The following is a 12,040-nucleotide window of genomic DNA, read 5'->3' as shown; positions in this document are numbered from 1 at the left end:
TAAAGGAGAAAAATAGTTCAATGTGTTGAACGACTTATAAATGAGTTTATAAGTGTAAAGAAAAATAGAAGTATGACTTCTATGAGAGAAATGTAAATTTTAATTTATGGAAGTGTTCCTAAATTAAAAGTTGGCCAAGTGAATAATGTATTTGAAAATTGTGATTTTCATAAACATTATTATGGACTAAATAAATTAATTCAAGTGTTGAATTAATTAAACACTAGTGGACCTAGTAGAGTCCAAATAATTAAATTAATTCAAGTGTTGAGTTAATTAAATTATATTAAGTCTTGTAGAGCTCAATTTAAATTAATTATTTAACTAGTGGGACTTGGGTAAATTCAAGTAATGTTTAATTAGTCTCAAATATGTTTGAGATAATTAAATTTAGTCCATGGTTTTTAATTTGTTAAAAACCATATAATATACATGCTTGGGAGGTGAAGAGGTGGAGATTACTTTTGAATAAAAAATTGCATGGCATGCAACTTTTTCACTTTTGCTTTTTGCAACACCAAGACAAGAAAATTAATTCATTCTCACTCTCCCTCCAAGCAAGATGGCCGAAATTCTCCTCCCATTTTTCTCCAAAATTTTGTTCTTCAATTTGTTGAGGAACACTACACTTCTCTTTGAAAAATCCTCATATTTTTCTAGTGCAAAATATGAGGGGATCTACCTAGTTGGTGGTGGGCTTAATTTGAAGGAAAGATTCAAGAACTTGGAAAGCTTGAAGATAGTTTCTACCTTTCAAGAGCTTTGTTGTTTGACAACAAAGTTGGAGCCACAATCAATCTTTTAAATATTGATAGGTATATCTCTCAAACACCCTATGAATGTCATTTTTGTGTTTTTATTGTATTTGCTACACTTAGTCATGGTGGCCGAAATTTATCCCTAAAAATTTGATTTTTTGAACTTCCGTTGCGCTTCCGGTCACCGTAACCGATCCCCTTTCACTATGGTCACGGCAAACAAACAAACCAAAGCAACTAAAATCAATCTGAAACTCTGAAACAACGCAACCACCAACAACTAACACATCAACCAAGCCATAAAACAATAATACCAACTAAACTATAACCCATAACACAACTCTAAACATCTAATCACATAACCCAAATAACAAGCAAAGCTTAAACCGTACCGTACACCGGGCTCGGCTATTACAACAAGTGACCGTACCATAAGTTATCCGCCTCAGATATGTTCATTTGTTGGGTCACATGACGAATTTCCTTACCCGGGCGACTATGAGTGGTGACTTCCTCCTCAGGAGGATCAAGGGTAAAATCAGGATCAGCTAGGGAAGTCCTACCATGGCTAGACTCGCTGTGTAAGGCCTGAGAACTACTAATCTTCATTAATGCGATATTTGAAGATATGAGAATGCATGTTATGTCATGAGAAGCATTATGAAATGCCAATATTTCGACTCTATTAATCCGGAATTATGGAATTTTAATTGATATGATTATATCGAACCATATCGAGACCAGAGTGGGCAAAGCTGTGTCATTTTACCAATTTCGGGCAGAACTAGTGGCGCCCGAGCGGTAGAAAGTGACCGCTCGAGCGCCAATGCTCAAGGGGAGTACGTTCGGGCAGAAGGTGTGGCGCCCGGGCGGTAATTTATGACCGCCCGAGCGCCAGAGTCTCGCATCGCGGCAGAACGTTCCGCGCCCGGGCGGTAGAACTACACCGCCCGAGCGCCGAGCTCGCGCCCGGGCGGTAAGGTTTGACCGCCCGAGCGCCAGCGAAAGTTGGCAAGAAAGAGCCACGTTTCGGATACATGCAAGTGGGATATATATAAACGTTTTTCCCTCAAAATATGATAAGAATCAGAAGGGAAAAAGCTCCGTGAAGCTTTTGGAATCCTTACGTGGGTTTACTACAATCCGTCCGTCTTATCAGAAATCCGACTTCGGTACCGTGTTCCTATCGTTGTAGGCTACGCGTGGACGTAAGTTTTACTATGTTTTGGCATGTCTTGAAATTATGATGTTGAAGGAATCAGATATGATTCATATATGTTGTTTCTGACATGTTAGACATCGTATAATTGCAAACGGATTTAAGAACGGACACCGTATAGAATTGTTATGAATCTTAGAGTTGAATTGACTGGGTATTGGTACCAGATTTATACCATTATCAGTTATGAATTGGGAGAATTGATATAGATTGTTTAATATGGAGATTGTACAGTTGAAATGATACCAAGATCAAGTATTTAATTGGATATGTGTTGATTGAGAATAGAGATTGATAGAAAATGTATCAATGTATCTCTTTCTTATTTGATTGACAGACTTGATATCAACTTCGAGACTTCGACGACAAGAAAGGTATAAGCTATGTTTGTTTGGGAAGCCACAACTCAAATAAGATATTATTTGAGTTCCCAAACCAAAATCACATACTAGACTTATTGTATATATGGTATCATGTTATGAATTGTTTATAGCATTATATTCAAATCTTCACTACAACAAAAATAGCTTTTCACAGCGTACTATTAACGGCGCACATTAAAGGCACGCCGTTAATAGTATTATTAACGGCGTGCGTGTTTATGTGCGCTGTTAATAGTAACAAATTTTTTTTTAAAAAATCGTGTCCGGACATTAACAGCGTGCATTTTTACGTGTGCCGTTAATAATAACAAATTTTTTTAAAAAAATCGTGTCTGGACTATGCACGGCGTGCATTTATTTACACGCTGCGAAAAAGCTATGCGCCCAATTTTCATTTCGCGCAAGTTTTATTTACATTCCCGCTTTTTTCCTTCTTTTCTATCCTCCACTTTCTCTGCCAAAACCCTTCGCCTCTATCCGTCATCTTCGCCGCCGCCGCCACCTCCTCTTCACCGGCGCCGCCTCTGTCTCTAGTGTTGTTTTAAGTCATCACATGCCCTAATCTGAAAGGTAAGCGACATTCCTTCCATCGATTTCCTCTTATCGTGCAAGACCATCCTTAAATCGAATCATATGCGGTAAGAGTGGCGTGTAAATTTGTGCTAAGTCTAAGTTGAATTTCTTATGGAAGTAAATGAATAAGGCTGTAGGATTGTTGGAATTTATGTTTGTTTTCGTGGGTTCCTTTATTCTGTCCCAGATTCATGCTAAGGCTTTATAAGTGATTAGGTTGGTTGTTAAAATTAGGGGTTTGGCTGAACATTTGTGAAATTGAATTGCAAAAACATCAATATTTTTTTTTATTTCAATCGCAAAACTGGATAGAACTTTGCTGCTGGAGATAGAACTTTGCTGCTGGAAAAATCATCATATTAGAACTGATTCAAGCCAATTTCGTGTTTAATGTCTTTTCAGGTGTAATATTGCATTTCTTGGTTGAAAATAGTAGAACACTAACATTGGAAATATTGGGTTGAATTACACATGTTAAGTGTTCGATGAATTGTAATATAAATAGGCTCGATATACGATTACGTGTTTGTGTTTGTAGTAATTGGGATCCTTGTGTTGGGCTAGATTTAGTTTTGTTTTTGAACCTGAAGTTCGGTGAATCCATTGAATGATGTTAGGCTATGCTATGGACATCGATTTTTGGCAAAGTTGTACTATGATCTTGTTAAGTGTTCGATGAATTGTAATATTTCTGCAGGCTTTGTTATGGAATTTATTATAAAAATTTGCACCAAATCAATTAAATATTACATGAAATGATATTTATCAATGGACTATTTAATACTAGTAGTTAGTTGCTGCGGCAGCAGTCAAACAATACCTATAGAAAGTTGTTTCTAAATATTATTAATTATATAATAAAATAGGTTTTAATTTTTATTGGTATGATTTTTCATATATTTAATAAACTATTATATATATATATATATATATATATATATATATTACTTTTAGATCATACAAATTATATATAGATGGTGTGTTTTTTTTTAAATACTTTACATTGAATCTAATAATAATTAGTAGACTTGAGCACTTATACGAGATTTTATGGAACAGATATGACCAACCATTCATTACAGTATAAGCATTAAGAGTTACTATTACATTGAGCTTTTCTTGAAAGTTAAAATACTCACTGCTGTTAGGATAATCAGAGGCTCTTGGTAAACCCTGTTATATTCTTCTTTGGATCTCTTGTGAGGCTCTCATGCTTCAAACTTGAATGGAATAGTGTAGTTTTGTGGTTTGAATTTGATAATAGTGTTCTCACAATTAAAACTTTTTATAAGTTTTTTGTAAAAAAAAAATCTTATGAAAATATTTTACTTGGACTAGCTAACATTGCTGGAGTGAGTCGCCATTCTTGTAATACTATGAACATTTGCTTATACAAGGGGGTATTGCTTGGACTAGCTAACACGGCTGGAGTTCTGAAGTGTGCTCAATCTGTGTGCAGGTATAAATATTAATTGTGTGTATTATTTTTACATGGATGGTCAATACTACTTTGACACATGATTTTTATTTGTTTAAAATATAATGATGTATAAATAAGTTTTTTGTATTTAAGTTTTTTTTTTAAATTTATTATGTGGTGTTCTCTTATAAAAATGTTGGGAATATTTTGGGAAAGAAAATTTGGGATAACATCTGACACCTACGTAATTATATCATATAAATTAATTTATCATCGTTTATATATATGTGTTTTTGTGTATGTGTATTGATAAAATCTCATTATTATTTCATACAAATGAAAAAGGTTTGTGCACGAGATGGATAAGGAATGGATGCATCTTCCTTCTAGGCTTGTACCCGAGTATGAAGAAGGGGTAAAAAATTTTATAGCACAAGCTAGGAACTATGCAAAAACACGTGAAGTAATCTTATGTCCTTGCAAGCGTTGTAAAAATAAGAAGTATATGAAATTTGACCAAGTTTACGACCACTTGATTATTAAGGGGTTCGATCCTTCTTACACTATTTGGGTCTTCCATAGTGAAACTTATAACTCACAATCTCAAGCTGAGGGTAGTTCAGGAGGAGTTCAGAAAGAGGATGAAAGTAGAGAGGCATATCACTTATATAAGGATGTTTTATTGCCGGAAGAAGAGGTTGGACACACTATATCTGAGACAAAGGATTATGAGTTTGATGATTTATTAAAAGATGCGGAAACTCCTCTCTTCCCTGGTTGTACATCTTACACAAAGTTGTCGGCAGTCGTCACACTATACAATTACAAGTCTACTAATGGTCACACAGACAATAGTTTCAATGAGCTCCTTAAGATTTTAGGTGACATGCTTCCAGAAAACAACACACTTCCAGAATCTGTTTACACGATGAGAAAGTTGTTGAAACCATTTGATTTAGGATATGAGAAGATTCATGCTTGCCCAAATGATTGTTGTCTATTTAGAAAGGAGCTTCAAGATCTGGATTCTTGTCCAAAGTGTGGATCCTCGAGATGGAAGATAGACAAAGTCACCACCAAAGTTTGTAAAGGAGTTCCTGAAAAGGTCCTACGGTATTTTCCAGTGATACCAAGACTGAAAAGGATGTTTAAATCAAAAGAAAAGGCTGAAGAGTTGATTTGGCACTCCAAACACAAAAGTCAAGATCATATGATGCGTCATCCAGTTGACTCGGTAGCTTGGGAGACAATAGATCATAAGTGGCCTGATTTTGCATCAGATCCTAGAAATCTCCGCCTTGGTCTTGCAACAGATGGATTCAACCCTTTTGGTGACCTTAGTTCTAGATATAGTTGCTGGCCAGTTATTTTGGTCAATTATAACCTTCCTCCATTGTTGTGCATGACAAAGGAAAATCTTATGCTGACATTATTGATTCCAGGTCCGAAGCAACCGGGAAATGATATAGATGTATACTTGGAACCCCTTGTGGAGGATTTGAAGGAGTTGTGGGACACCGGTGTGGAGGCGTATGATGCATTTAGCAAGTCAATGTTCAATCTGAAGGCTATTTTGATGTGGACAATAAATGATTTTCCAGCTTATGGAAACCTAGCTGGATGTGTCACAAAAGGGAAACTCGGTTGCCCAATATGTGGTGAAGGCATATGTTCTATGTGGCTTAAGTATAGTAGAAAGTTTGCATACTTAGGCCACAGAAGATTTCTTGCTCCTAATCATCCATTTCGTCAGAAAAAGAAGTGGTTTAATGGGAAAAAAGAGAGTAAAGGGAAACCTAGACCTTTGAATGGGTTAGAAATTGCCGATGAATTGAAAGATATTGAAAATGACTGGGGTAAAAAGCAAAAGGGTGAGACTGTCAACACTTTGAGGAAAAAGAGGAAGAAGCTCGATAGTTCAAAAGAGGTACAAAAACCAGTTCAAAGGTGGAAGAAAAAGTCAATCTTTTTCGATTTGTCATATTGGAGTGTAAGTTATTTTTTACTCTATTCATTAGATTTTGCAAATTTTTTATTTTTTGTTCCTAAAATGTTGGGAATATTCTGAACTAACACTATGAATCTTGTTGATGGTTACCTTTAGGTCCTCCTGCTGCGTCATAACTTAGATGTGATGCATGTTGAAAAGAATGTTTGCGAGAACATCATAGGCACATTGTTAAACCTGAAGACAAAATCCAAAGATGGTGTGAATGCTCGCAAAGATTTGGTACACTTAAAAATTAGACAAGAATTACATCCTCAAGAAAAAGGAGAAAATAAATATCATTTGCCTGCTGCCCCGTACACACTGTCTAAAAAAGAAATGGATGTATTTTGCTCTAGGTTGAAGAAAATAAAGTTACCCGATGGATATAGCTCAAATATTGGTAACTGTGTTTCTGTAGAAGAGCGTAAGCTTATTGGGCTGAAATCTCATGATTGTCATGTTCTAATGCAACAATTGCTATCAGTAGCATTGAGAAATCTTCTACCGAAAGGTCCACGCACTGCTATACTTCTGTTGGGTGCATTTTACAATGAATTATGTCAAAGAGTATTAGACAGGAACCGTTTAGAACAACTCGAGGAGAATATTGCTGAAATTCTATGCATGTTCGAAAGGTATTTTCCACCCGCTTTTTTTACCATCTCGGTTCACTTGACAATTCATTTAGCAAGAGAGGCTCGCTTGTGTGGGCCAGTCCAATTCCGTTGGATGTATCCATTTGAAAGGTATAAAATAATCATTAATCTTTTTGACAAATTTTATATTATAAAAAGATTTAGATTTTGCTATCAACACTATTTTCATGTGAATTTTGCTTTGTGATTTAGATTTATGAAAATACTAAAAGGGTATGTGAAGAACCGGGCAAGACCAGAAGGGTGCATAGCTGAGTGTTACCTCGCAGAAGAACGGATGGCATTTTGTAGTGCTTATATTAAAAATGCTTCTAGTATTGGTGTTCGTTCTAATAGGAACGATGATTTGGAATATGGATTTTCAGAAGGTCGTCCAATTTCTAAAGGGAAAGAAAAGATTTTAGAGGATCACGTGTTACAAGCTGCACATCGATATGTGTTGTTCAATACTGCAGAAGTTGAACCTTACTTACAGTGAGTGTAGTTAGTTTCATACTGTTAGTCTTGATCTGTTACATATCTTGTGTATTCTAACATCTCCATTCAATTATTTTAACTAGGATGCACATTGACGAGCTTAAACAAACAGATCAACGTTTCTTAAGTAACGAAACGTTGTTGCAAAAGCAACATATGGAAACATTTGTCGAATGGTTATCAAAACAGGATCATGTTAACTCTTCAGACCGAATTCAATGGCTAGCACATGGTCCAAGAAAGCACGTTACATCTTATACGGGATATATTGTAAATGGACATCGGTTCCACACAATTGATGTTGGAAGGTCTACACAAGATAGTGGTGTTTCAATTGAAGCCGATACTGTTTGTCAATCTAATGCTAATGACAATTCACATACAGTAGGAAGACTATCATACTATGGGGTTATACGGGATATTGTTTTGCTAGACTATTATTCTTTCAAAGTGCCTGTTTTTAGGTGTGATTGGGCTGATCCTGCAACTGGTATCAAAATTGAAGATGGTTTTACACTGGTCAACTTACACCAAGGACTAAAAACTTTTGAAAGTGATCCTTTCATTTTAGCATCACAAGCAAAGCAAGTATTTTATTCCAGGGACGATGATGAACCAAATTGGTATGTGTTGCTAAAAGCGCCGCTTCGGGGTATTAATAACATGAATGTGCTTGAAGAAGATGCGTATACGTCATCAACACCTCTTGATGTGTCCCTACTTGAGATTAACATTACTGAGAAAGAACCGTACTCAAGGAATGAGTGTGAGGGAATCGATGTGACAGAGACATGACAGAAATTTTTAGGGATAGATTTTATAGTTATTTATTTTGATTGATACATTTTTTTCTAATAGTTTATGTAACTATTTGTTTGCTTGTTTAATATATTTGTTTGCTTGTTTATTTTCAGTGATGCATCATGTCATATTACATGTTTATCAGGTCATTAAATAACATTCAAAAGATGAGCAAAATGGTCAAAAAACGTAGCAAAAGATCTGTAGATGAAATTCAGGTGATATTGTTATTTATTTTAGATATTGTTTTATTTTACTAAAGCACACTAGTACATCTCAATGTATCTTTTTTCCATTTTACAGGAAAATATATCTAATAGGTTATCGAGAATGGATTCTAACAATTCAGCTAATTCATCACATGGTTTGCATGGTAAAGAACCAATTGATGATGAGAAAACAGATAAGAAAAAAGGACGGGGTGCATCAAAGTTGAAAATGGTTAGTGGCCAAGACAAGTGTAAAGAGCTGGAGCGTAATGAGTTTGGACAGCCAGTTGGAGATAATTCAGTGAAGTACGCTTCTTTCCTAGGTTGCATGATAAAAGAATTTGTGCCTTATACATTAAATGGATGGAATGACATAAGCGAAGAAGTGAAAGATAGGATGTGGAGCTGTCTTCAGGTAATATATTTAGTTACTTAATTTTTCATTTCCATTTTCATAACAAAATGTAGACATATTATCTTGTTATTTAATATACAGCTGACTTACAAAGTTGAGGATTGTGAAAAGAAATCAATTCTTCAAAAGTTGGCAAAATTGTGGCGCGATAGGAAATCTAAATTGCAAATACTTGTACGAGAAGCTAATTCAAGTCGACTGGCTTCACGATATCTCAATCTTTTGAAGCCTGAATTTATGGACCAAAATCAGTGGGACTTGTTTGTAAAGAGGACATTATCACCTAACTTTCAAGTGAGAATTTTTCTGGGCTCTTTTATGGTCATTTCATACATTTTCTTTACCTTTCAATTTGTTGGTGCTACTTAGATCTTTTAAACCTTGAGTAAGCTAGTAACATTAATTGACATCTGATGTCCAGCATTTTGTGGAACATTTAAAAAGCACAAGGCATTGTGATTTGCTATATAGATTCATTATTCATGAAGATTTTGACAAAATGGCTTGCTCCAAGTTCCAACAATGGTCTGAATACTCAATTAGGCCTCCGGGCATATATTAAGAATTTTTTGGGGGGAGCTTGGTCTAAATGAGTTGGTGAATTTTAATTTATTTTGCATGTCTGTTACTGTATAACCATTTTTGTCTTTAATTTCTATAACAAACTTATCTTAAAATATTTAGTGTTAATAATTGTTCTGACCCTTAATGTTTCTAATAATTACAGTGTTGAACTTTCCTGTTGGTTCTGTCCAATTTTCCTGGTTGTGTTGCTTTGGTTGGGCAAGAGACTACTAAGTTTTAATCTTTTGAACTGTTTGATTGTGCTATTTTAACTAATCTCAGGAAAAGAGTGAAAAATTTAGAGCGATGAGGAAGAAACAAGATCACATTCACACAATGAGCCGGAGAGGATACGCTCGTTTGACTCACATTATGGTAAAATTTTTATTTTTTATAATTTATGTAATTAGTGATATATACATTTTTTGAATTATGTTCTAACGATTTTGTATATATTTCTATATTAAAGGAAAAGAGAAGCCCGGCAGATACAAAAATTACAAGATCGCAAGTTTGGATTGAAGGTCACAAGAAAAAAAATGGAGAGCCTAGTACTCAAGCTGTTGCAGAGAAAATGGTAATGATTAGATTAACTTTGCACCATTTTTCTTGTATAAGGTAATGTGTAATTAGGAAAATGGAATTAACATGGCATTTTTTGTTCTGAAGTAGAGTACATATTTGGTCATTGGTTTCCATTCTGTAAAACTGTTGGTGTCTCCCACACGTAGCTGTTTGAAATAACCACACATAACAAACATAGCTGTTAAAGTTAACATATTGGGAAATAAGTGTTTAATGTGCAATTTATAAAAAAATGCAGGAGAATACAAAGAGATGGATAATGTGGAAAGAGATGCAGCTGCACATTATAACTTTGCTTGGTCTTTCTTGTTGGCTAGTTCCCTTTTCAACTGCTCGATATCACCTAGCTTAATTATATCGTAATTAGCACAGTTAATTGCAGCATAGATATGGTTAACCATGTATTATGACTATTTAGGTTTTTGATCTTCAATCATTACACTTTCACAATTACACGTGACCTCCACTGAGAAATTCTTACCCGTGGGTGAAATAAATGAGATAAAACAAAATGGATTAGCCCATGCTAGTGTTTTTGGTGTTTAAGTATTGACACAGTATGTGCATTATAGAAAACGAGATGATAATCTTCAAACTAGTTCTTTTAATCCGATTATTTCTCTTGACTCTTGCAGATACCTATGCTATTTTCTCATAAATTTTTTTTTTTTGCAGAAAGAAATACAAGAATGTCCACGTGAATCTCAAAACACAACTAACATTGTTGATGATGCAATTAGCCATGTGTTTGGCAAGGAAGCTCGGGGTAGAGTGCGAGGAATGGGCTTTGGAGTTACGCCATCGAAAGTTGGAGCTTCTGTGAAACAAAATGGAACTGTTCAACAACTTCAAACTATGGTACAAAGCTTTCAACAACAAATGCAACAAAATCAGCTAGAAATGCAAGAAATGAGGTCCATGTTTTTACAAAGTATGAATAAACAAAATCAGCAAGAACAGGTTAGTAAAAACAACATATAAAAAATATATTTGATATATATACACACTTAAATGCTTTTGAATTATCATGATTACATCACTCGACACGATTTGATTGTAAATTAGGTTGCTAGTGGTGGTATTGGTAGTGGTATCGGGAATGAAGTTGGTAGCAATGGTGATATCGATATTGGTGCCAAGAAAAATGGTGATTTTGATCATGTTTCTCAGGTAATTATCTTTAAATTATGTATGTTTAAACAACAAAATTGTTACAAAAATAGACACGGTTGAATAAAAAACTTTTCATTGTTTATTTACAGTCAAATTTGAGGAATGTGAGTCGTGGAGATATTCGTGCTAATACTAAATGTAAGCTGCTTCATTGGTGTGCTGATGAGTTAGTTGTTGCTGAAGGTCGAATTGCATCCACAGATCCAAACACAAAAGTGCATCACGTTGTTCTTGGTAGATCTTGTTGGAAAGTTTGGGTTGATAAGGTTTTGGTGGCGAAGGTGGACCTAATTCGACCAAATGATGAAATGCAGTTTCTCGAGGACGCGATAGGAAGCACGGTCGCATGGTTATCTAAATTTGTAGTATTGTGCGATTGATACATATTCTACTGATTTGCGTGTATTGAAAGTTTAATCATTGTTATATATGTACCAGCTAGTTGTTACCGATTTCGTATCTTGCTTTGGATTTCAGACTTTCCGTTTTGATATAATGAAAAACAATGGCTTTTATCAATTTTGTGTTGCTTAAACTTAAAGTTACACTAATGTTTTGCAAAATTTTGGTTTATTGTTTTTGTCCATTCAATTGATTTTTATTTTAACGAATTTGATTTTATCGGCTTGCAAAAGAACGATGTAGAATTTGTTTGTATATTGGATAGGAACATTAACAGCATACGTTGCGCGCCGCGGATAATTTTATCATGCACGCCGCGTATAATATTATCAACGGCGTGCATTCGCATGCCGTTGATAATCTTTTCAACGGATTATCAACGGCGTGCGCTCGCACGCCGCGGATACCACTATCA

At 35.1% G+C, this 12,040-nt stretch overlaps 1 protein-coding gene across 6 annotated transcripts; it reads left to right on the top strand.

Annotated features, from left to right (window-relative positions):
• The first annotated feature begins 2,746 nt into the window (after positions 1 to 2,746).
• Positions 2,747 to 11,660, top strand: LOC140819305 (uncharacterized). Of its 6 annotated transcripts, XM_073179314.1 has the most exons (13): positions 2,747 to 2,930; positions 4,331 to 4,392; positions 4,699 to 6,343; positions 6,458 to 7,089; positions 7,192 to 7,473; positions 8,423 to 8,495; positions 8,581 to 8,901; positions 8,983 to 9,195; positions 9,748 to 9,840; positions 9,935 to 10,042; positions 10,726 to 11,010; positions 11,116 to 11,220; positions 11,313 to 11,660. In XM_073179314.1, the coding sequence occupies exons 3-13, from the start codon at positions 4,712 to 4,714 to the stop codon at positions 11,601 to 11,603; spliced, it is 4,035 nt and encodes a 1,344-aa protein (XP_073035415.1). In that variant the 5' UTR covers positions 2,747 to 2,930; positions 4,331 to 4,392; positions 4,699 to 4,711; the 3' UTR covers positions 11,604 to 11,660. The 6 variants fall into 6 exon arrangements, with proteins under 6 accessions (XP_073035415.1, XP_073035416.1, XP_073035413.1 ...); XM_073179315.1 differs by lacking the exon at positions 2,747 to 2,930 and having other exon boundaries at positions 4,295 to 4,392; positions 10,726 to 10,908; XM_073179312.1 differs by lacking the exon at positions 2,747 to 2,930 and having other exon boundaries at positions 4,295 to 4,392.
• The last annotated feature ends 380 nt before the right edge of the window (positions 11,661 to 12,040 follow it).

This window comes from Primulina eburnea, chromosome 18 (assembly GCF_022965805.1).
Source record: "Primulina eburnea isolate SZY01 chromosome 18, ASM2296580v1, whole genome shotgun sequence".
Lineage (NCBI taxonomy): Eukaryota > Viridiplantae > Streptophyta > Magnoliopsida > Lamiales > Gesneriaceae > Primulina > Primulina eburnea.
The sequence above is the reverse complement of the archived record's forward strand: the minus strand, read 5'-3'. Positions and strand labels throughout refer to the sequence as shown.